Source organism: Ammodytes marinus, assembly GCF_949987685.1.
Source record: "Ammodytes marinus genome assembly, contig: scaffold_88, whole genome shotgun sequence".
Taxonomy (NCBI): Eukaryota; Metazoa; Chordata; class Actinopteri; order Uranoscopiformes; family Ammodytidae; genus Ammodytes; species Ammodytes marinus.
In genome coordinates, this window is record NW_027648219.1 from 45,589 (window position 1) to 72,002 (window position 26,414).

The 26,414-nt window shown below is 39.8% G+C and overlaps 2 protein-coding genes across 2 annotated transcripts in view; both read left to right on the forward strand.

The window, feature by feature from the left end:
• Window positions 1-15,675, forward strand: part of LOC307270901 (NACHT, LRR and PYD domains-containing protein 3-like) — a 36,609-nt gene extending 20,934 nt beyond the window's left edge. Inside the window, exons 9-16 of the mRNA XM_080054785.1 lie at window positions 95-1,877; window positions 1,970-2,140; window positions 3,096-3,266; window positions 4,222-4,392; window positions 7,382-7,552; window positions 8,013-8,186; window positions 14,252-14,298; window positions 14,390-15,675. Coding sequence (XP_079910911.1) covers window positions 95-1,877; window positions 1,970-2,140; window positions 3,096-3,266; window positions 4,222-4,392; window positions 7,382-7,552; window positions 8,013-8,186; window positions 14,252-14,298; window positions 14,390-14,922 — 3,221 coding nt within the window. The 3' untranslated portion in view covers window positions 14,923-15,675. The remainder of the gene's footprint in view (window positions 1-94; window positions 1,878-1,969; window positions 2,141-3,095; window positions 3,267-4,221; window positions 4,393-7,381; window positions 7,553-8,012; window positions 8,187-14,251; window positions 14,299-14,389) is intronic.
• Window positions 15,676-16,946: 1,271 nt separating this feature from the next.
• LOC307270903 (NACHT, LRR and PYD domains-containing protein 3-like) overlaps window positions 16,947-26,414 on the forward strand; it is a gene marked incomplete at both ends in the record, with an annotated part of 58,964 nt that continues 49,496 nt past the window's right edge. Inside the window, 4 exons of the mRNA XM_080054787.1 lie at window positions 16,947-16,983; window positions 20,251-20,332; window positions 20,673-20,777; window positions 22,540-22,618. Coding sequence (XP_079910913.1) covers window positions 16,947-16,983; window positions 20,251-20,332; window positions 20,673-20,777; window positions 22,540-22,618 — 303 coding nt within the window. The remainder of the gene's footprint in view (window positions 16,984-20,250; window positions 20,333-20,672; window positions 20,778-22,539; window positions 22,619-26,414) is intronic.

Genomic DNA, 26,414 nt, shown 5'->3' on the forward strand with positions numbered 1-26,414 from the left:
ATATGTGCATTCATATTTTCATCATGAATCACTCATTGATATTATAATTACCGTTGACTCTTGACTCGTTCTTATCTCTTGTGTATTAATTCAGGAAGTAATTCTGGAGTTTGTCAGCGTGAACTAAAGTCTAACCTGCGGAAGAATTTCCAGTGTGTGTTTGAGGGGATCGCTAAAGCAGGAGAACAAACCCTTCTGAATCAGATCTACACAGAGCTCTACATCACAGAGGGAGGGACTGGAGAGGTCAATGATGAACATGAGGTCAGACAGATTGAAACAGCATCCAGGAAACCACACAGACCAGAAACATCCATCAGACAAGAAGACATCTTTAAAGCTTCAGCTAGAAGAGATGAACCAATCAGAACAGTGATGACAAAGGGAGTGGCTGGCATTGGGAAAACAGTCTTAACACAGAAGTTCACTCTGGACTGGGCTGAAGACAAAACCAACCAGGACATACAGTTCATACTTCCATTCACTTTCAGAAAGCTGAATGTGCTGAAAGAGAAAAAGTTCAGCTTGGTGGAACTTGTTCATCACTTCTTCACTGAAACCAAAGCAGCAGGAATCTGCAGCTTTGAAGAGTTCCAGGTTGTGTTCATTTTTGACGGTCTGGATGAGTGTCGACTTCCTCTAGACTTCAAGAACACTGAGATCCTGACTGATATTACAGAGTCCACCTCAGTGGATGTGCTGCTGACAAACCTCATCAGGGGGAAACTGCTTCCCTCTGCTCGCCTCTGGATAACCACACGACCTGCAGCAGCCAATCAGATCCCTCCTGACTGTGTTGGCATGGTGACAGAGGTCAGAGGGTTCACTGACACGCAGAAGGAGGAGTACTTCAGGAAGAGATTCAAAGACAAAGAGCAGGCCAGCAGAATCATCTCCCACATCAAGAAATCACGAAGCCTCCACATCATGTGCCACATCCCAGTCTTCTGCTGGATCACCGCTACAGTTCTGGAGGATGTGTTGAAGACAGGAGAGAGAGGACAGCTGCCCAAGACCCTGACAGAGATGTACATCCACTTCCTGGTGGTTCAGGCAAAACTGAAGAAGATCAAGTATGATGAAGGAGCTGAGACAGATCCACACTGGAGTCCAGAGAGCAGGAAGATGATCGAGTCTCTGGGAAAACTGGCTTTTGAGCAGCTGCAGAAAGGAAACCTGATCTTCTATGAATCAGACCTGACAGAGTGTGGCATCGATATCACAGCAGCCTCAGTGGTCTCAGGAGTGTTCACAGAGATATTTAAAGAGGAGAGAGGACTGTACCAGGACAAGGTGTTCTGCTTCGTCCATCTGAGCGTTCACGAGTTTCTGGCTGCTCTTCATGTCCATCTGACATTCATCAACTCTGGAGTCAATCTGATGTCAGAAGAACAAACAACCTCCCATACATCTACAGAGACACAGTTCTACCAGAGTGCTGTGGAAAAGGCCTTACAGAGTCCAAATGGACACCTGGACTTGTTCCTCCGCTTCCTCCTGGGTCTTTCACTGCCAACCAATCAGAATCTCCTGAGAGGTCTGCTGACACAGACAGGAAATAGCCCACAGACCAATCAGGAAACAGTCCAGTACATCAAGCAGAAGTTCAATGAGGATATCTCTTCAGAGAAAAGCATCAATCTGTTCCACTGTCTGAATGAACTGAATGATGGTTCTCTAGTGGAGGAGATCCAACAGGCCCTGAGCTCAGGAAGTCTCTCCACAGATGAACTGTCTCCTGCTCAGTGGTCAGCTCTGGTCTTCATCTTACTGTCATCAGAAAAAGATCTGGATGTGTTTGAGCTGAAGAAATACTCTGCTTCAGAGGAGGCTCTTCTGAGGCTGCTGCCAGTGGTCAAAGCCTCCAACAAAGCTCTGTACGTACAGTAGGGTTTATTAATCAATAAACCCCTGCCATGTTTAACTTAAAAACAATGTATTTATCTTTCCCTTACTGTTGTCTCTCCAGGCTGAGTGGCTGTAACCTCTCAGAGAGAAGCTGTGAAGCTCTGGCCTCAGTTCTCAGCTCCTCCTCTAGTCTGAGAGAGCTGGACCTGAGTAACAATGACCTGCAGGATTCAGGAGTGAAGCATCTGTCTGCTGCAGTGAAGAGTCCAGACTGTAAACTGGAAACTCTCAGGTCAGATTATCAACCAGTTCAACTGATGACCATTTAACATCTGATAACCTGTGAAGGATTGTTTGCTATGATGATTTATCAAAGGATATTTAATTAAAGTCTTCGGATGCAGGGCGCTTAGTCAATACGGAAGTGTGCGTTGTCAAAGCAGCAGCCCTGCAGGAAACGCTTGTGAATTTCGTTTTCTTTTACAAGACTTCCTGTTACACCGTGAAAAGGGGGAAGAAGGCGCTACATATGTGCAGTGATTGGTTTATCTGCGTGTAGGAGGGGCACGGAATGGAGTAGGCTGGTGGTGGGATTTGGATGTGTCTGAGCGTAGAATAATCTGCACTCTTTTTAAATTGGTCACGGGTCCAGATAAGACCATCACTGGGTCTGAAGTGGCGAACCCCTTGTTCGCCTTATTTGTTCCTGAGGCAGAGATAGTCCGACACACATTTCTTGGGAAGCACAGAGAGAGTTTAACTTGGTGTTGACTCATTTATTAAACAATAACTCCGGTTGACTTTCCAGGAAATAACGAAACATAAAAACTCCAAACTCTAACTGTTTTTGCGTCCAAAACAGGGTTCTTAGTATTGTACAAAAAATACTTTTCAATGTAAAATAATATGTCCAATAATGTGTCCAATAATGCGAAAAAATGTGAAGTAATGCGGTCAAAAAACTGTTGGCTCTCTGCCTTCCAAACCTGAACAAAGCAATTATCCTCCCCTATATGAGGGCCTCTAATAGGCTCCAGGTAGAGTGTGACACCCCTATCTCCCCAGGTGACACAAAGGACTAATCACCACATCCTCACAAAATGCATAAATGTACATATGAATACAAATTTGATTAATATTTCACACACTTTATAAATTCATAACTCATCATTTTAGCAATAAACTAAAAATTTACATATTTCAACTTAAAAAAAAATTATTTCTCTTCCTCATTGTTGTCTCTCCAGGCTGAGTGGCTGTAACCTGTCAGAGAGAAGCTGTGAAGCTCTGTCCTCAGTTCTCAACTCTTCCTCTAGTCTGAGACAGCTGGACCTGAGTAACAACGACCTGCAGGATTCAGGAGTGAAGCATCTGTCTGCTGCACTAAAGAGTCCACTCTGTAAACTGGAAACTCTCAGGTCAGATTATCAACCAGTTCAGCTGATGATCATTTAACATCTGATAACCTGTGAAGGATTGTTTGCTATGATGATTTATCAAAGGATATTTAATTAAAGTCTTCGGATGCAGGGCGCTTAGTCAATACGGAAGTGTGCGTTGTCAAAGCAGCAGCCCTGCAGGAAACGCTTGTGAATTTCGTTTTCTTTTACAAGACTTCCTGTTACACCGTGAAAAGGGGGAAGAAGGCGCTACATATGTGCAGTGATTGGTTTATCTGCGTGTAGGAGGGGCACGGAATGGAGTAGGCTGGTGGTGGGATTTGGATGTGTCTGAGCGTAGAATAATCTGCACTCTTTTTAAATTGGTCACGGGTCCAGATAAGACCATCACTGGGTCTGAAGTGGCGAACCCCTTGTTCGCCTTATTTGTTCCTGAGGCAGAGATAGTCCGACACACATTTCTTGGGAAGCACAGAGAGAGTTTAACTTGGTGTTGACTCATTTATTAAACAATAACTCCGGTTGACTTTCCAGGAAATAACGAAACATAAAAACTCCAAACTCTAACTGTTTTTGCGTCCAAAACAGGGTTCTTAGTATTGTACAAAAAATACTTTTCAATGTAAAATAATGTGTCCAATAATGTGTCCAATAATGCGAAAAAATGTGAAGTAATGCGGTCAAAAAACTGTTGGCTCTCTGCCTTCCAAACCTGAACAAAGCAATTATCCTCCCCTATATGAGGGCCTCTAATAGGCTCCAGGTAGAGTATGACACCCCTATCTCCCCAGGTGACACAAAGGACTAATCACCACATCCTCACAAAATGCATAAATGTACATATGAATACAAATTTGATTAATATTTCACACACTTTATAAATTCATAACTCGTAATTTTAGCAATAAACTAAAAATGTACATATTTTAACTTAAAAAAAAATTATTTCTCTTCCTCACTGTTGTCTCTCCAGACTGAGTGGCTGTAACCTCTCAGAGAGAAGCTGTGAAGCTCTGTCCTCAGTTCTCAACTCCTCCTCTAGTCTGAGAGAGCTGGACCTGAGTAACAACGACCTGCAGGATTCAGGAGTGAAGCATCTGTCTGCTGCACTAAAGAGTCCACTCTGTAAACTGGAAACTCTCAGGTCAGATTATCAACCAGTTCAGCTGATGATCATTTAACATCTGATAACCTGTGAAGGATTGTTTGCTATGATGATTTATCAAAGGATATTTAATTAACCCTTTGGTGCTCTTGGGGACGTTTTTGTCCTTTCGCACTTTTTTTACGCTCTTTTTTGTGTATAACTTTTGGCTGTTGATCATTTTCAACACCATCAAAATTTTGAGACATTTCCCTATATTTGGCATAGGGTTGAATTACAAGCAATTTTCCAGGTTGTCGGTCCTGCCCCCCACAGTGCAATAGAAAAAAAAAATTCAACCTAAATGGTGTGAGTGTGATGGTAGGGATGCTAGTGTGTGGTGCATATGTGTGTATTGAGAAAATATAGTGTGTGTGTTTGTGTACACACAGCCAAACTTTACAAACTCAAACGTGTATGGAAAAAATGGCCCAATTTAAACTTTATTTTTTCAAACCATAGCCATGATGACAAACACATGTAAATGTGATGATATTAGGCAATAATCCAACACTTAAGACACCAAAATTGCTTTTTTAGCCTTATCTAGCTCAATCATTTATTTTCTCCAGTTTTTTTTGAGGATCAAATATGCTCCCTAAAACCATTTTTGTACTTTTTTGTAATTTTTTAGAGTTGCAGGCCTAAACATAAGAAATATGAGAAATTAATGGAAAGTGTGGATCCATATGGATACCTTAGGGTTGTATCTGTGTGTGTGTTGTGAAATTACTGTGTGTATGTGTGTGTGTCTTTGTGCGTATGCATATGTGTGCAGCTGTAATGTGCAATTTGTGGGTTTTCAGGTGGCTGCAGGTTTACTTTGTTACTTTGTTGACATCATCAAAGAAACTGGAATTAAAAGGTCAAAAGCAACTAACAATGAATTAATATTTGATATGTATGTAAGGAGGTCAAGTGGGATAAAAGGTTTTAAAAAAAAAAAGTAGAAAAAAATATTACTGTATAATGTGTTTAGGGCAGTTTATAGGGAGGTCATGAGAGGGAGTATTTATTTGCATCTGTGACTGCACAAATACTAAACATGTATCAAAAGCAGTTTTATTGCAAATCATTAACATATCCTAGAGTCTAATTATCCCACTCAAAAAAATCCACTTTGCATCTATTATATGAGAAATTTTTCAATTATTGTGTTTTTTTTAAATAAAAATGGCTCACGTCATCACATAAGCATGCATGTAAAGGGTTAAAAGCAATTACAAATGAATGAATATTTGATATGTATGTGAAGAGGTCAAGTGGGATAAAAGGTTTTAAAAAAAAAAGTAGAAAAAAATATTAATGTATAATGTTTTTATGGCAGTTTATAGGGAGAGGACGTTTTTGTCCTCTAAGGTCATGAGAGGGAGTATTTATTTGCATCTGTGACTGCACAAATACTAAACATATATCAAAAGCAGTTTTATTGCAAATCATTAACATATCCTAGAGTCTAATTATCCCACTCAAAGAAATCCACTTTGCATCTATTATATGAGAAATTTTTCAATTATTGTGTTTTTTTAAAATAAAAATGGCTCACGTCATCACATAAGCATGCATGTAAAGGGTTAAAAGCAATTACAAATGAATGAATATTTGATATGTATGTGAAGAGATCAAGTGGGATAAAAGGTTTGTAAAAAAAAAAGTAGAAAAAAATATTAATGTATAATGTTTTTATGGCAGTTTATAGGGAGAGGACGTTTTTGTCCTCTAAGGTCATGAGAGGGAGTATTTATTTGCATCTGTGACTGCACAAATACTAAACATATATCAAAAGCAGTTTTATTGCAAATCATTAACATATCCTAGAGTCTAATTATCCCACTCAAAAAAATCCACTTTGCATCTATTATATGAGAAATTTTTCAATTATTGTGTTTTTTTTAAATAAAAATGGCTCACGTCGTCACATAAACTTGCATGTAAAGGGTTAAAAGCAATTACAAATGAATGAATATTTGATATATATGTGAAGAGGTCAAGTGAGATAAAAGGTTTGTAAAAAAAAAAGTAGAAAAAAATATTAATGTATAATGTTTTTATGGCAGTTTATAGGGAGAGGACGTTTTTGTCCTCTAAGGTAACCAAGGCGTAGTAAAAGTTAAGGATACCCAAGGGTTAAAGTCTTCGGATGCAGGGCGCTTAGTCAATACGGAAGTGTGCGTTGTCAAAGCAGCAGCCCTGCAGGAAACGCTTGTGAATTTCGTTTTCTTTTACAAGACTTCCTGTTACACCGTGAAAAGGGGGAAGAAGGCGCTACATATGTGCAGTGATTGGTTTATCTGCGTGTAGGAGGGGCACGGAATGGAGTAGGCTGGTGGTGGGATTTGGATGTGTCTGAGCGTAGAATAATCTGCACTCTTTTTAAATTGGTCACGGGTCCAGATAAGACCATCACTGGGTCTGAAGTGGCGAACCCCTTGTTCGCCTTATTTGTTCCTGAGGCAGAGATAGTCCGACACACATTTCTTGGGAAGCACAGAGAGAGTTTAACTTGGTGTTGACTCATTTATTAAACAATAACTCCGGTTGACTTTCCAGGAAATAACGAAACATAAAAACTCCAAACTGTAACTGTTTTTGCGTCCAAAACAGTGTTCTTAGTATTGTACAAAAAATACTTTTCAATGTAAAATAATGTGTCCAATAATGTGTCCAATAATGCGAAAAAATGTGAAGTAATGCGGTCAAAAAACTGTTGGCTCTCTGCCTTCCAAACCTGAACAAAGCAATTATCCTCCCCTATATGAGGGCCTCTAATAGGCTCCAGGTAGAGTGTGACACCCCTATCTCCCCAGGTGACACAAAGGACTAATCACCACATCCTCACAAAATGCATAAATGTACATATGAATACAAATTTGATTAATATTTCACACACTTTATAAATTCATAACTCATCATTTTAGCAATAAACTAAAAATGTACATATTTCAACTTAAAAAAAAATTATTTCTCTTCCTCACTGTTGTCTCTCCAGACTGAGTGGCTGTAACCTGTCAGAGAGAAGCTGTGAAGCTCTGTCCTCAGTTCTCAACTCCTCCTCTAGTCTGAGAGAGCTGGACCTGAGTAACAACGACCTGCAGGATTCAGGAGTGAAGCATCTGTCTGCTGCACTAAAGAGTCCACTCTGTAAACTGGAAACTCTCAGGTCAGATTATCAACCAGTTTAACTGATGACCATTTAACATCTGATTTATATTAGTTTGTAACATGTTAACTGTGTAGGAATGTGTCTGCTACGATGATTTATCAAAGGATATTTATTTAAACTTCCAATAGTTTCTAGACTCAAAGAATTTCCATCAGCGTTCTTTTTCATATATTTCTCTCCCTTTCAATTTTATTATTGAGTCATTAAATATTATAGATGTTTAACATTTATTGTAAAAATGGCTCTTTAGTATTTTATCTGGACTAAAACGTACCCCAACAAAAAACAAAGAAACTCACCATCCCGTGTGTGTGTGTGTGTGTGTGTGTGTGTGTGTGTGTGTGTGTGTGTGTGTGTGTGTGTGTGTGTGTGTGTGTGTGTGTGTGTGTGTGTGTGTGTGTGTGTGTGTGTGTGTGTGTGTGTGTGTGTGTGTGTGTGTGTGTGTGTGTGTGTGTAGTCTGTCAGGTTGTCTGATCACAAAGGAAGGCTGTGTTTCTTTGGCCTCAGCTCTGAGCTCCAACCCCTCCCATCTGAGAGAGCTGGACCTGAGCTACAACCATCCAGGAGCCTCAGGAGTGGAGCTACTGTCAGCTGGACGGGACGGTCCCCTCTGGAGACTGGACACTCTCAGGTATGAAGAGGCTGCTGTCAGTACGTTACAGTTTCACTCAGGAAAAGAGCCACAAGTGAATGTTAGGGCCCTATGAAATCCGTTTTATTTTTTTCCAAATTCCGTTTTATTTTTTCACAAATTCCGTTTTTTCCGTTTTAATCTCATGATTTCCGTTTTTTTACAATTAACACTCATTTCGTCATCAGAACGAGTGTTTAATTATTGCGAACAAATAATATTCTAACAATTTAATCAGATATAAGGCTCAATTTAAAATACAAATTTAAACATTGCACTGTTTTTAGTGCTTAAAAAAAACTAAAAAACAGATTTGTTGGGTAGCTAGGCTATATAAGAAAATAAAGTCATTCATTGTGTGCTTCAAGTGAAGCATTAAATATTTTTTTTTACATAAATAATAAAGTCCTTATAAACTTTTCAAGAAGCTGGACTAGAGTGAATATTGGACAGGCTTTATAAGTCCATGGCTTTTACCTGTGGGACAGCCCTTCACCCAACAGCGGGCTGCAACACCAACCTACAGTCTATTGTGCGACAGAGAGCTAGTTATCATTAGCATCAGCGTTAGCCGACATCACGGCAACAGCTGAATAATGTAACACTACAGGTAGGTTACACTACATGAAAACAACGGGCTGTAGACGCTAGTTATAATTGCGTGTAGGATACATTGTTGAGACTGGAATTTCGTACCGAAGCGGCCGTTCCATAATACAACACTCCCTTTAGCAATGGCTGAATATAAGACCTCCCTGTGCTGTGTATCTGCGGGAGCGAGTGGCATTAATAACTTATAACAGTAAACGTTTAACATGATTACGTGCCTTTTAGATGCTTTAATCATATGCCGAATGTATAAACAGACCATATTATTAACAATAAGTTAAGTTATGTACATGCCAGAGTTACGTATATGGATAAATCAATAAGTAAACATTGAATAGACAGATTTGTGAAAGGGTTTTGGCGCCGTGTGTTACATTACCGTTACTGCAGCCAGGCTCTACTTTTCACGGCAGTAGTTTGGTCTTTAGATGTCGCCAAACCATAATTCCTCCCTAGTTCTGCTTTAGTTTTAACCGTGTTGTTTCCCTTTGCCTTGGAAATTGAATTTCACCAAAATAATGGCGAATTCCGTGACATTCCGTGTTAACAAGCAGATTCCGTTTTTATTGCCCGATTCCGTGATTCCGTCCGCGTTTTCGTTATCGCGGAAATCATAGGGCCCTAGAATGTAATCAGGGCTCGACATCACCGGTTACCTGCTGGCCCGGGGCAGGTGTTCTGTGTTCATGCAAGCAAAATGTGACCTATAGTTGCCTGTTTCGGGCAAGTGAATAATAATATTATTTCCAATCCCTCCAGGGATTAAAAGTGATTTCAGTCAAATAAAAAGGTTTTTTTAGCAGGTAAAATGGACTGGGTGTATAAACAACTATGTGCCCTTATCACGTAGGCTTTGTGTCATGCATGATCACGTTAGAAACTGCAAACGTGATTGTGATTATATTTAATTAAAAAAAAGTTAATTCAATATTCCGAGCGGGGGGCATCCTGTAGTTATTCAACCATCTTTATTTGCTGATCTCGTCCCCAAATAACTCTAACTTCTAACCCTAAATGTGATGGTAAAGTGTTAAGGTTGCGCGTGTCAGCCTGGTTCTCCAGTCGAGGCTTCTAGGTAAAAGTGTCAGAAAAAAGTGCCTCACAGGCGGACACAGGCCGCGACTAATGCCGCTCCTGCGTCGTGCTTGATGCTGAGAGTGTGTGATAGTGTTCACGTCATTTGGCTTGAGCCAACCCCTCAAGACTAACAATAATATCAAACATGTTTGATAATGTCGGAACGTCAAGACGGGAAGAAGACTGACTGGAATCGAAGAAGAAGACTGACCACCTTACACCAAAAGGCACAACTCCAGCACGACTCCTGTGGTTTCAGTCCGACATTGGAAGATTGTCTGCGACTGTCAAATCGCGTGAAAAGTCGTGTAGTGTAAGCCCAGCATTAAACGCCTGCTGAAAACGCCTATTAAACCCTATGGCTATCTAGGATTTATTTCCTGAGGGTCTTCCGAAAAAATACTAAGAATTGTCAACGTCTTCCAAAACCTTAATATCTAAGCCTCTGTAGCACATAGAAACATGAAATTAAAGACATCTAAAAAGTTCACAGGCTTTATTAAAACATGCTCCCTTAGAACTTACAAACCAACACGTTTTTCTAAAAATTGTCAAAATTAGATCGGGGGGGGGAGGGGAGGAAAAAGAAAATATGAATACATTACATAAAATATTTAAAAATATTGTGCTAAATGAGGTTATAATCCTGCTTCCTTTAAGCATGGATAGTAGTGACTGAGTGTGCAGTGGACGGAGGAGACAGAGAGAGGGAGGAAGAGATAGCTTTATTTTATTATTAAGTTTAGTTATCACTTAGCCTGGTCCAACCAGACTGTAGTGTTTGCGACACTGCCGTATATGGTATTGGTCATGGCGTATGTACATGAACTAGTCAGACATGTATTGCTATCCCGGAGATAAAGTATCAGTACTGATAAACAGTTGTCCGCTCGTCTCATTCATATGGTAACCTACAACATCACATAGACCATCGTACTTAATTTCATTTGTACAGAAGGTCTGGAACTGCTGTAATTGGCAAACGTTCACTCACTTGGAGGCGGGTGTCTGTTGAAGTTTAAAACTATTGGATCTGCCCAGTGCCACTCTGGATCAGCCAACCATTCGCATAACGTTTGGTCATGACGTATTTCATGAGCCGGCTTCTGACGGTGCGTTCCAGTTGTACAGGGAACTCGAAAATTTCCGACTTCACTATATTGTAGTCTATGGATCTACCGGTACCTGGCAACAGTAACTTGCTAGAGCCTAACGTTTATTTATTTGGATGAGAAAGGTTGTAGGCGTCCATACTTTCCCGAGCAGATGCACTGGAACACAGACGGGTCGCAACTCGGAACTACCAAGTCGGAAATTTCCGAGTTCCGAGTATAAAGGAACGCAGCATTCAACTGAAACTGGAGCGCGACTTCGACGTCATCGTTCTCAGCCACTCGCTCTGTTCGCTGATTGGACAGCCAAAAGTCTGGCTGGAGAAGGAACCCATGACACTTCAGCCCCAGACTGACTACTGAAGTGAGATGAAAATTGAGCGAAAGTAGGCAGGCGGGCGGAGCCAGGCTAGTTATCACTGGCTATAGATTCGCTCCCGCCCTCAGGAGCCGATCAGCTGGTCCAAACAGCTGTTTAACACGGAGATGAAAACGAAACTGAAACTTAACTATCGCCTACCTGGGCTGACTTGAGGTGGAGCAGCCACATATAGCCTAAATTAATACATATTGTTACTTAACAGATGTAATGTGTTGTGTGATGTTCGTCAATAGCCTACAGTAGACCTAGATTCTGTGCACCGAACACCACTAACTGTTCTGTAATACACTATCGCCGATCATGTGAACACACAGCCGTCTTCTTCTTTTTTTTTTTTTTTTAATTGACGTGATTTTCGGCAAACCACACAACATTTGGGTGGTCACGTGGTTTTAAAAAAAACAACAAGACCCACCTCATGTGTATTTGAACCAATGACAGTGCATTCTATGCTGCACGCGCCATGAAAATTACGACTAAACAACAATGGTGCGCCACGTAGATACAATGTTGCAACGCGCAGCATACGGTATAAAGGGGTTACAAAATAAACTGCCTCATATCGCGATCGTGGAACTGCCTGCTCTGTTGTGTAGCCTAATGTGTGGCGAGCCGTTTATTATTGAGATTGTGCACATAATGGCCCATTGTCGGGCACATAAAGCCTTCTATACGCACCACACTCGCTCCATGAAGCGATCCAAGACTGATGTTTTGTCTGTGCTAAGATAGTTGTTTAAATGTCTCTTTAGTTTTACAGGTTTTCTCGCCGGGCCGCAGAGTCTCGCTGTGCGTTTTGACTTTGTCTCCGCCAGCGCGCGTAAAGCCATTGAAACACATTATAACACGGCTTGTATATAGCACATAAATGATCACAGGAGAGAGAGTGCTTTTTTATCACGTTATCAGCACGGTCAGTTGAGGTATAATTTTCGCTTCAGGACGAGTTACGCCCGCTCACGGAGCCGACAGATGATTTAAACTAGAGCGCTTCTGTTGGTGATACGTGAGAGTAAAAACCCAACACTTGCGGTCTATAAAGGGGTTCAGATATAGGCAAGGCAAGGCAAGTGTATTTATATAGCACAATTCAGACACAAAGCCACTCAAAGTGCTTTACAGGGGCAAGATTAGAATACATAAAACATATTATAAAACATTTAAAAGCGAATAAAAGAAGCAAATAAAATAAAAATTGCAGGTTAAAATGGAAACAAAAAAGTCTTCAGACTCGATTTAAAAGAACTGAGAGTTGCAGCAGACCTCAAGTTCTCTGGGAGTTTTTTCCAGATTTTTGGTGCATAATAATATAATAATAATAATAATTGATATTAGTCAGCCTAATACAGTCAGTGTTTCCTACAGGCGGCAGCTTTAACAAGGCCACTCCCCCGCCTTGACGTATCTAGTCAAGTCAACAGGAGAATATGTCCAGAAGTACAAGAAAGAGACGAAATAACAAATAAATAACAACATTGAAAATAAACAATGTAAACAGAACAAATATCAACTTAAAACCAAACATGGGTTGAAAACAAGTTCACTGGCAGATATGATCAGGTTAAGTTCTAACCATCCTCTATCACTATCATTAATGGTGCCCATCCAGGTCAGTACGCGGACCGACTTTTTGAGGTCGCGACTTTGTGCAACAGTAAAGGCGAAAAGTTTGTGGAGTTTATGGGTGTGGGGTTTGGAGAGGGGAGTTTCTGTCCAGATAAAGAGCATTTCAGTCAGCCTGTCAATCACAACGTTACCATGGAGCTCACTGACTCTGATTCTGATGAAATCACAATAAACAACCTGTAGATATTAAGTCGAAATTTTCATATTGATTATATTATTGATTAATTTAATTGTTTATAATTGATCTAAACCATTGAAATTGCAAGGTTTGGCTGCTCGATTATGACAAAAATCATAATAGTTTTTTTTATTGACATTGTGTTATCACGATTATTAAAGAAAATTATTAATTGATTTAAGAACATTATGCATGTGTTAAACTTTTAACAAAGTTGTTTCTATTAACACCATACCTTTGGACTTTAAACATAGGCCTAATTGAACTGAAAACAAGGACAATGCAATTAAATAAGTGAAAAATATTTTTTATAATTGAAAAAAAGAAGTGAATATGTCAAAATAAAAATAACACGTTGCAAATGGTGTTGATAGGGCACGTTGTTTGCTAGCATTGAATGGCATCATTTATTTATGTCTCAAGGAGATGGCTGGATAGGCAAGTTGCAATGTACAGTATTGACTGTTGTGGTGGCAGGAGTCAAGGAGCTTTAAACTTCCTGTGTTTTTATGCCTCAATTCCACATACGTACATTCTCGTATGCGATCCAACCGGATCTGTCCGAAAGTCCGTAATATATCTGTACGGTATCCGTAATATACGTTCAAATAATTGAACTTTTTACGTGGATTACGGAGAGACCGTGTATGGAAGTTTTGCTAGGTTAGCTTACATGCAATGTCCTTCCACTGAGTTAATGTTGATTGTCAAGTCAGTTAGATTATTAAAAAGTACTTGTTCATATAGTTTGAACACTTAGCGAATCAGAGTGAATGTTATTCTGCTAAAATATTAAATAATTTATATACGTGATACACTTTATACAGTCGGATCATTTTTATCAGTTTGATATTAAATACAGTCGGATTTATTAGTTTAATGACACGAGGGAGAGTGCCTGCAATCGCTGCGGCATCGACTACATTTCCATTTTGGGGGCGAGTATGTTTTATTATTGGTCAAGTAAAACACACAAGGCACACATGGCTGAAAAAGCTTAATGTCAAGACCTGTGTAATGTGCATGTGTGCATGCTGAAAGAGTACATGCTGGTCTGACCCCCCCCCCCCTCTCCTTTCAGGGTGGAGCCTGCTGGAGTCCAATGGCTGACACCAGGTCTGAGGAAGTGTAAGTGTGTTTATAATGTTCATAATCATCAAACTGTCAATGCACAGATGATGGATTAATAACTGCTGCTGTGTCTTGTTCTCTCCATCAGATTCCTGTGAACTCACACTGGACACAAACACAGTAAACAGAAGACTCAAACTGTCTGACAACAACAGGAAGGTGACATGGGTGAGAGACGAGCAGCCATATCCTGATCATCCAGAGAGGTTTGACCTCTGTCCTCAGCTGCTGTGTAGTAAAGGTCTGACTGGTCGCCGTTACTGGGAGGTTGAGTGGAGCGGAAGGGCTGATATATCAGTGAGTTACAGAGGAATCAGCAGGAAAGGAAAGAGTGAAGACTGTGTGTTTGGAGAGAATGATCAGTCCTGGAGTCTGAGATGCTCTGATGATGGTCGTTACTCTGTCCGTCACAATAACAAAAACACATCCATCCGCTCCTCCTCTGTCTCTCACAGAGTAGCAGTGTATGTGGACTGTCCTGCTGGCTCTCTGTCCTTCTACGAGGTCTACTCTGATGGACTGATCCACCTCCACACCCTCAACACCACATTCACTGAACCTCTCTACCCTGGGTTTGGGGTCTATTTTTCTGGCTCCTCAGTGTCTCTGTGTCGTCTGTAGGAGAGAGAGTCTGTACAGGATCACAGCCAAAGAAAGATTTAAAGTTTTTTGTGACTCAGTCGATAGGGATGTAGTAACGGTACACTAAAGTCACGGTACATACAGTCAAGCCCAAAATGATTCATACCCCTGGCAAATTTCTACTTAAAGTTAATTTTATTCAACCAGAAAGTTTTTTTTACCGTAAATGACACAGGCTTCTTCCAAAAGATAAGATGATGAACAAGAGGCATCATTGTGGAAAAAAATATTTCTCAGCTTTTATTTACATTTGAACAAAAAAGTGTCAAAACTGGACCAAATTACATTTTCATTCTGGAGACTCAATGAATAGACAGAATAGTCAGAAACATTCAAGGCTGTTTATTACATATTTATACCAACACACAGTCATGTTTCCATCACCTTCTGAGGACATTCCATAGACACACACACATGCAGACACATGAGGAGACTGACATAATGCATTCCCTAGTCCCTTACTAAAAAGGCCCACCGTAGCTAGCAACATGCCAGTTTACAGAGCCTACGATTTGTATGAAAACTTGTTTTTTAAGCTTTCAGAGATATTACCTGATTTTGACAAAGTGATTTTGCCAACAAGCGTTCTCCAGAATCATTGACTCCATCTTTAAAAGTGTCTGAAGTGGATTTCTAGCCTCTTTCCCATTGGTTGGCTGTGATGTCACAACAAACTGACGCATTAGTTTTTAAAACCTTGTTCCATTGATGGGAAAGTTTATGTGAATATAATAAAAGCTTTGAGTCTGAACCGTGTGTTTGTCAGCCTGCGTATTGTTTAAACTAGAGGCAAATGTGAAGCAGAAAATAATAAGTAACCAAGGTGTCATGTAGGTCCCTTCAGTACTGTTATATAGTCCAGGAAAGGCTGACATATCTGTTTAAACTTCTCTGCTTTCCCTGAAATCTCATAACGAAATTTACAAAAAAGTGCTGGAGAACTCTATGAGCCAGATGTCAGAACAGGGGACTATCGCTTTCTTCCAAAGCTCTCCCTGTGTAACTTTTTTCATATTTTATGTGAAATCTAAGGGCCTTCCCAAGTTCCCAAAATAGAATGTTGTATTTCCTGTTTATTCTAACTGATTTTTATTATTACAGTGTGTGTACAGTTTTAAGAGTAACATTCAAGCACTTCTTAAGATAAGTTAAACTTTTCAAGAACTTAATATTTAGGAATTCCACATTATCGATCAAAATGTTAGATGTGTGTCTGGGTTTTTCTGGGTTTAAAGATATTTTTGGGATAATGTTTAAGGGCTTTTTTGGGGGAATATTTTCGACAATATTACCAGAAAATATTTTTAATTTTACAAGATCTCAATTCTTAAATTTTTTTAATTAAAAATAAATATATATATATTATATCTATTCATTTATTTATTCAGATTTTTTTTATTTACATGAAAACAATCTAAATTTAACAACATATAAATTCTAAATTCTTAATTTTTTAATTATAAATAAATAAAAATTATATTTACAACAATGACAAAGTGTTATTGCCTCCGCTGTTGTTTTTAATTTAAAATAGCTGAGCCAATGCTGTTGCCATCAGATTTACACTGACCAGCCTCAGAGAAACTACTCAGATCACATAAGTCACTATGTGTGAAGTAAATCAGCATTCTCTTGTGAGCTGCCCCTTTAAATATTTTCTTTTTATATCATGTAGCCTAAATGTGAGGTAGGCCTATAATCACAGCACATGAAATACATTTGGCTTTTGAAGAGTTTAACAATTAAAATGGGTTATTTGTAAATTGTAAAATGGCCTGTTGTTGTATTCATGAATTACCAACTTAAACAAACCTTTAACTTTCTCTTTAAAATAAAACTAGCAAAATATCGTTGACGCTTTCAGTTATGTTCTGTTGGAAGGATCTAGCTACTGGCTAACGGCCGCTCGATTCGGCGGAAGGATACGTTGGTAAATCGGCTCTGATTCAAACTGTGGAATGAATGAATCGCCGTTGGGATGACAGTTGGACAGTTATCAACGGATGACTCGGCCGCGGAAGAGCAGAGTAGCTTCAACAGGTAGGCCTAAATTAAGTGTGTTTTAATCAGTGTTTGTGGTGTAAATATTCAGGGTTGGAGATTAACGTTAGCACCTGCCTGCCACCAGCCAAATGCAGCTGAACTCTGTCACCCGCATTACACGCGATATTGAGGATCGATGCCACTATTAGCTGCTTCACATTAGCTAGCTAGTTAGTGAAAACATTAGCTAGTGTCAATTCTCATGTAGTCTCGCACAGCCAGACCAAACTACAGCTAGTAAGTCTTGTGTGGTCATTCAACGCGTTTTCTTTAAAGCTAGCTAACGTTACTTGCGTTAACTACTTCAAGTTCACCATCGAGCTAGCTAGCAAGCCAAGGTAGCAGCACCGTGAGTTTGGCCGTCTGCGCTCCCCTCTTATGTAAACAATGTCTCCAGCATAAAGCGTTTCTACCCCTCAACATTAGTAGGGGTCGTTAGCCTATGACTCGTTTCCACTGCAGTGTTAAGTTTGACAGCAAATTCTCATTTAGTCTTTTGAATAACACACCATTTAGTTTGTCATATTTTAATCATCTGAAATCTTTTGTCTTAGTATAGTTTTAGTCGACTAAATATTAGCAGATTTTAGTCACTAACTGTTTCTTACTTTATTGAATGGTATTAAGGTTTGAATATGCAATACAGACACAGATTTAATGGTTGTAATACAAAACATGGATTTTATTTTATTCTTAATGTCAATAACATCATGACCGTGGCTTTTACACAAAAGATAATCTCGCAGAAAATAAGCATAAGGCTCTCCCGGAAAAAAGATGCATTCTCCCTGTATGATATGCAATCGCAATGCATATGACATTCTTTCAAGATGAAGTACAATATTATTGAAATAGATAACCATGTAACTCTGAACGTACTGTCTTCTACTGTCTGTGCAAAAACATTAAGAAAAATAAAGTGCAATTCTCTAAAATAGTAACTGGCGGGGTTTCCCCGGCGTTCCACTCGCTGCTTTGCACTGATTTCTTCCCAACTGGTCCCACAAAAAGAGCAGTTCTGATTGGATCTCTTCTCTATTCATCCTGCCCCTAACCTTTACATCTCGTTTTTATTTGTTGACTATAGTGTCAGTATATTCGTCACAGTCTTTAAAGATATATTTTTTTTGGCATTTTTTATGCTTTATTGATAGTGTAGAGACAGAGTTGAAATGGGGCAGAGAGGGGAGTGACATGCAGAGAACGACCGCGGGCTGGAATCGAACCTGGGTCCGCTGCTGGCTGAGGCCCATGGGGGGGGGGGGACGCCCTACCAACTGAGCTAAGGGCGCCCCATTCGTCACAGTCTTTATCATCATATCTGACTTTTTATTTATTTTAAATTTATTTTAAATTTTAATTTACTTTTTGTCTGTGAAAAAGGTTTGTTGACGAATATTTTTCATCATAGTCTTCATCAATGAAATGAACACTGTTCCACTGAGACTGGTTCGACTGGTTTTAAATATTTCTCCGGCAGTTTACTGTTTCAAATACTTTCACTTCTGACTGAACGATGTGACGCAGTTTATTTTCTCTAAAGCTCCAGCTGAAGGTAAGAGATCAACTCTGCTCTCATTTTTTATAATAATAATAATGATGATCATATTTTATTATATTTTATTATTTATAGTGTAAATCTAGTTCCAGTAGAAACAGAAAAGATGTGGAATTTGCCCAAACTCAAAACTCAGAGTTTCACAGGAAACTAGAGACGAAGGAGGTGACACAGCCTTTAACAAAGATCCTCCATGTTGTGTTAATGAAATTTCATTATTAGTATTAGTAGTTACATATGAGTGTGTTGATACAGTAATCAGGGACCATAATGGAACTAAGCTTTCGGGCCTTATTGTGTCATCTCATGTATTTTAATCTAAGACACAGAGTGCCGTTAATATTTTATATCAAAATGGTCAAATAATATCAATCAATCAATCTACTCTGACAGTGTGCTGTTAGTACGGTGACTGCAGTAAAGGAGCTGAGCACTTCAGCAGGAAACTTTGGACTTGTTGTTCTACTACATGTTTCTGACGGCTCGTTACTTTACACATTCACATTTTACTCACAAAGTATTTGATCAACAAGTCAAATCTGAAGTTAGATTAAAGTATCAGCAGTGAATGAAACACTTCACATGAAGTCTTTACCTTCTGCTGTCTCATGGAAGGATATTTTGTTCATAATACTTGTAGTATAACTTTGCATTTCCCCGTGTAATAACAGCAGAGGACTTGTTGTATACAGGCCTGCTGTACTTCACTCTTCATGTTCTGTTTCTGGCTTTAATCTGTTGCCATCTGCTGGACGTCAGCTGCATGAACACAGAGGACGTTTGAAATTATACAAATCATTTTATTGTCTGTGACGTGGCTCACACAGGAAGAATAATAACACTTGTTTTAACTACTTTTCAAACTAGGTGGAGGCTTCAAATAAGCCCACTGGGTTTTCTGCCTCTCCCTGCACTGTATGTTATTTGTATTCTTTGCCATTCTTTGTGTATGTTTCTTTTTTAATTGTGCAAAATAAATAAAACAAATAAAACAAACTGCTGAGTAGCTGCACATGTAATAACATTTCATTTATTAATTAAACGATTATATATTGTTTTTAATAATCTTAACGTGCAATGTATCCATATAGTAACTATAGAATGTACATAACTTAATTTATTGTTAATAGTAAGGACTGTTTTTATCATCATCTTCGACTGCTTATCCGTAGTGGGGTCGTGGGGGCAGCAGCTCGAGCAGGGGATCCCAAACTTCTCTTTCCTGGACCACATTGACCAGCTCTGACTGGGGGATCCCGAGGTACCATCTGGTAAGGATGCCCGAACCACCTCGACTGTTTCTATACATTCTGCAAATAATTAAAGCATCTTAAAGCACGTAATCATACTAAACTTTTACTGTTTTGAAGTTATAAACGCCGCTCGCTAGGGTTGGGAGGTATTAAGGTATTACCGTATACCGGGATATTAAAAAATAGCAACGGTATTCCTTTAACTACCGTCGATACCGTCTGGTGCATGTTTATAATAATTGCCTTAAGAGTGTTTGTGTCTAGCAGCAGCACCAATGCCTGTGTTTGAAGATGCTTTAAAAGTGATTACAAAACTCCTGTTCATAATGTAGCTCTTATTTGTCAATTAAAGAACCTGTCAAAAAAGGAAAAAGCTTCTTTTTAGTCCTGTCATGCTCACACTCACGCCTCACGTGACAGCTTAGCATTTCAGTTGATGTGTTTTCCCTCCAGGTGAAGGTGTGGGCTCTGCTATGGATCAGAGTGAGGACAGAGAGGAGGGAGGGGAACATGGCGGCCAGACCAAAGCTCAGAGGTGACATGAGGATCTCTAACTGTCCATGATGCAAATCACTGCACCTTTATTATTCTTCAGTTTACTGCATATTGCACATTTCAATTATTTACTTTTTCTATACTGTTTTGTTTTGCCTTATCTTTTGCACTATTTAGAATGTATTTATTGTATTTATTACTTGTTTCATCTCATCTCATTTTATCCTTTTGTTCTTATTTCACTGTGGGTCGGAGATAAACTAAATTTCGATTCTTCTCTATGTCTGGAACATATTGTAGAAATTAAAAGCGACTTGTAGAATAAAGCGACTTTGACTTTTTTAATTCACATTCAAAGCTCTCTGTGTTGTGTTCGACAGACCACACTCTCCTGGACCTGGAGCCAGCTGTTTGTCCTTCAAGAGTGACAACTCAAAAGGTGGTCACATTAATTTTAAAGGACAACAACCGTCTGCTGCAGAGAGGTAAACTGTTCCTAAATTTTAAATATCACTGATTCATGTTTTAACTGTTTATTTTCAGCATTCTTCTTCTTCAGGTTCATTTATTTTCTCATATTTGAAAGCTGCTTAGTGTATCTACTGTGTTCTGGGTGCAGTGCAGATTATTTTCTGTAGAGATGCACCAATCCACTATTTTTCTTCAGTTCCGATCCGATTCTGATATCTGTTTTTTGGATACCGGCCGATACCTATACTGTCCGATATCTAGGGCTGCCCCGAATGCCATTTTTCAGGCTTCGAATATTCGTTGGTTTTTCCGAGCTAATATTCGGATATTCGTTCCAGAAAAACACACCATCAAACCAACATTAATAATGCCAATGTACTCACTGAAACCGAGTGTGTGAGCCGAGACAGCAAGCTGCGTAGTTTGTTGATGCTTTAATAACTTTCGAACGGTAGTAAAGTCGGAGTTCCTTACTTTGTCTTTTTCCCCGTGGAAGCGAACAGCTGTTCCGTTCCAAATCAGCTGTCCTCTGCGCCATCGTAACCCATACGATTTTTTTCATTTCGGTGCATCCCTACAATGCATAATTGTCTTTAATAATCTTGATTACAATATAAATCAAAATATTTGTGATTATGATTTTTGCCATAATAGAGCAGCTCTAGTTCTGGGTGCAGTGCAGATTATTCACTGTTTCCTGTGTGTTTCAGGAGGAAGCAGGAAACACCAGAGCCCAGCTGTTTGTCCATGAGGAGTGATGATTCTATGGATCGACCTATACTATTCAAAGGACGTCCGTCTGTTGATCTAAGGTAAGAAGGATTTAAAACTTACACTAAAAAAACTATGTTATATATCCAGTTTTTAAACTTTATATGGAAGATCTGTGAACACTAAAGCTTGTTTCCACTGAGCCGTACAGTTCTGTTTGGTATTATATTAGTTTTTAACCTTTTATTTATAAATCCCATTGAGACCGGAGACTCTTTTTCGAGGGAGACCTGTTTTCCATTCCCACATAGGGTTTCAAAGGGGCGGAAAGTTTTTCCCAAAAAATTCTGAAACTTTCCGGAAACCTTCCATTGGAAGTTAAGTTTGGGAATATTCAAAATTGGGAAAATGGGAATTAACTGGAATTGGGGGTTCATATGCCCAGGCATGCATGCTGCGTTAAATTTTACATGGAAATAGGAAACTTCCGCCACAGTGTGCAGATTTACTGTTTAATCAATTTTGAAAATGTGGAACCTAGGACCATGTCTACTGAGTCTGAAGCTCCCATGTCCCGATAACAAGGGAACACACCACTGCAGCGCGGAAATGTTAAACCAGACACTCCGATAGTATTACTGGGCAAAGCAGTAAAGGAGCTTTCATCAGTGGGTCATATGCTCAATCACCATTGTTTTAACTCACCATTCGATAGATAGGAACTTAACAGACAATACACTAGATGGAAATCCTATAGATTTCAACTATGGGTTCAATGGTTTTACTAGTACATTGCGTGTTCCTGGTGTTATGCAGAAGCTGGACCCCAGCTCAGCTCACCTGCTCTGCCTCCACAGGCCTCCTGCTGCATCTCTCCCTGGCCCTCGGTTTGCCCCTTCTTCATCCTGTTATCTCTGCCTGGCCCCTCGCCCTCTCTTTGCCCCTGGCCCTCGGTTTCCCCCTTGCCCTCTCTTTGCCCCTTCCCTCTGTTCTGCAAACACCAGCTGCCCCTGGAGGGAAACTTTAACCCCAGACATGAGCTCATTCTTTATGGTTTCTCCACAGAGTCGACCAGGAGATCTCAAAGGTTCCCAGTGGCCGGTCTGACCAGCAGCATCAAACACACCTGGACTCCACATTCAGGGTCTGTACATGAACAACAACTACTTTCATCTGTTCTGTTCACAACAACCTCCATGTTTAACTGTTCAGACCAGCGGACTGTCAGTCTGTCCAACATGGATCTGATTTTGCGTCATGATTTTAGTTTGATCCTGTGCAGTGGCGTGCACAGACATTTTGGGGGCCAAGTGCTCAGTGCAAAAAAAAGGGCACAATTTATTCTATCGATGAATGACCAAATCATTTTAAGGGTACTTGTACACAATCCCCCCCTGGCCTAAAGACTTTTAATACCCGGCCACACAGAGTGTTTCTCAAAGGAATTTGGGAGACTGTGTCTGGACCTTCTAGGGTTAAATTTGAACCTTTTAAAGTAAAATTCATCAATCTGGTGCACTTTGAGAAGAAAGCTAAGGCTAAATCACCTGTGTCAATGTGGGCTATTTAGTACTATTTCCTGGAATAATTTGGAGACACAGAATTACCAAAAAGCAGAAAGAAAAAATCTACATGTTTGAAAAGAAAGCTTCGGATTTTTTTAAATAATCCCTTATCCCAAGATTACTGCAAGTCTTGTAACATAGAAATAATTTATGGTTGGGACAAAATAATATAATTAGCTTATAGAGCTTCATGACTGATTTAGTACCACCAACCCACTTTGCGTAGTTAAAATAAAATGTGTGGATAGCTTTTAAGATATTTCAATAACATTTGAGAAACAGTTCAACATTAAAATCTGAGTTTTAAAAGGCCCTGAACAGTTAACATGACTCTGGTCTTGACTCTGACCTTTCATCTTCATCTTCCTCCTTGCTGCTGGTGGATGCTTTCATCCAGGAGAGCAGAGAGCTGCTCCCCTGGGCTGCCTGCTGTAGCTCCCTTTCTTTTTCCTTTTTTAATCTCTCCTTTCTAGGCATTATACTGCAATTTGTAAATAGAAAGAGACCAACCAACCATAAGACTGCTTGGTTACATTACAACAAGGCACAAGGCTACTTTTTCTGCAGGCAATTGGGAATTGCCTGTTTGTCATTTAGCAAATAAATGACTGCAAGTGAAGTGTTAATTATATAGCCTAAAGTAAACCTAAACAACACTAAATAGTCAGCATACTGATAGATTCACATGCTCAGGGGCGCAACTACCCACTTTCTGGGGGGTATGCAGGCGTCCCGCCCCACTCACTCACTCACTCACTCACTCACTCACTCACTCACTCACTCACTCACTCACTCACTCACTCACTCACTCACTCTCTCTCACACACACACACAGTCGTGCGCTGGAACGGTGCAAAATATGATAATAGTGGGAAACGGGTGTGTGTTGTTTGGGCGCTGACCTGCTATAATCACTACACTACCAAAAACTGTGAAAACAGCGATAGTCCAAAACTTGAGGTGACACGTTAATCTGCAGTGACAATCCGCGAGTCGCAGAGGATAATCAGTGTGCATTAATCTCAATACAATCGGCCATATAAAACAAAGGTTGGCAAACTCCGTGTACGGTGTATTTATTCATTCAACCACTTTGAAAAGCTATTTTTCATCCAGGAATCTTATTCCTTCTCAATCTTCCCGTTTCCCGAGAGCTTTCTTTACTGCTGCCCAGGGCTCCAGACTAACTTTTTTCATTGGGTGCACCGGTGCGCCTAACTTTTTCATCTAGGTGCACCAGCATATATTTTGGGTGCACCAAATTAGTGCTGCATGAATTGGAGAAATGCGACTCTAGTGGCCAATATTGCGATTTGCGACGCAATATAATAAATGGTAGGCTATTATGATTCTACTTTCTTGGTTTTCAAGGAAGATTTGAGAATATTGACAGCTTCGATACCTGATCTCAATTTAAAACAAGCACATATTAAGAATCAGTGAAAATATAAAAAATAAAGCTTCTACTAGGCCTATACTGTTTTCAAAATAATAAAAATTATAGTTAAAAAATTTAATAAAAAAAAAAAATACTTCCCCATTAAAATAAATGCATTCCTCCAAAGACAATAGTCTCTATAAGCATTATCGAGTCTCCTTATCGATCCGGGTCTTTATCGATACCACTATCCATACTTTTCTATTATTTTGTTGAAAGATAACTGGTATTATTGCTTTAATTGCCCATAAGATGATCAGAGCTCAAGATAGGATGTTAAACAGGTCATAATTCCATAGTTAGGCTACTATCTATTTTATATTGCTGAAAAAACAAGTTTTTCACCAAAACTGTATTATTAAAATTTCTCTCCAAAAACCAAAAATTATTATTTTTTTGTTACATTTGAACACACCATGATGACCTTTTATTTACCTTTGCCTAAAATTTATATTACCGAGGTGACCTGAACACAACACATTTGACACCGTTAGCAACTTTTTTTTAAGCTAACTAGCTCTATATCACATGCTATATCCTGCTGATTTTAACATGGATTTGAAAACTGGATAACTATTTTTAACTGACAGGACTTTCTACACCGTCCGGTTGTATGATAACTACCGCTGCTTTGAATGACTGTTGATGCGCACGGTGCCGACTCTCCGAGCCCGTCTGCAGCAGCAGCTGTGCGCATTTTTTTTTTTTTTTTTTTGACTACAGGTAGACGGATACTGAGTTGAAGGAGTTTTTTTTCAACCCAAAGACAGTTCATGGTAGGCAACTCTTTTATATGCCTTTGTTTTCCGTCACAGTTCAGCGTGGATGCTGCTGCGCGTCGGCGTCCATGTTTGTTTGTTTGTTTACTCTGCTGTCGACTCGGCAACCGTCTTGCACGCCGTGTAGGTGCGCGCGCAGATACACACACACACACACACACACACACACTGTCAGAGGGGCGCTACCAAAAAGACGAGAGCAGCAGTTGGAACGTATAGACACACGCGCGCACATTTATCCTACATTGAATCGCAATCGCAGCAGCCAATTTTGCGGTTATGTAATTGCACTAGCTGCTCACATCGCAATTAGATGAATCGTGCAGCACAACACCCAATATTACATTTAATATGACGTGATCAATTTCAGGTGCACTGGTGCGACCAGTGGAAATATCTGGTCGCACTCCACAGATTTTTGGGCGCATGTGGGGGGGCCTTATCAGTGCCTCTGTTATTGATCATATCATTTACACAAACGCTGTTAAATACAGAAAAATGCCGACTCCAAATAATTTTCCCCCGATCGCTTTGGCGCCCTTTAGTGCGGCGCCCCTATGCGCCGCATATAGTGCATACCCACTTTTTGCGCCACTGCACATGCTGTACCAATGACAAACTCCGCCGACATTAGTTGTGTTCATCACGTGATATCTATTTTCTTTTTAAGCATGACAGTCGGCTAATTTATGCTCAGCTGTGTGGCGCTGCATGATAGAGGCTACTTTATAACAGAGACAAATAAATGCAAGTTATAGCTTGGCAACTGAGGCTTAGGGGGCAAAAAATACACTCTTGACTCCATTCATTACCTCGCTGGTGGGGCAGGGCAGGCCGGGGAGTAGGTGTGTGTGTGTGTGCAGCAGCTGTGAACTGCTGCGGCAACGCGCCTCCGTTTGTGTCCACTCTGTGCGTTCACGTTGACAAAGGAAGTGTGTGCGGAGGAGGGGGGGGGGGCATATTTATTGGGGCATTATTGTCAAACGTTTTTAATCGTTGAGCGTTTATAGATGATAATGTCGGCATGGGCCACATACACTGTAGAAAAAAAAAATAACTTTCAGATTTTTTTATTTATTTATTTTTTCAAAAGGGCACTTGATTTGGTAAGGGGAAAAGGGCAGGTGCTTCAGCACCACTTCAGGTCTACCTGTGCAC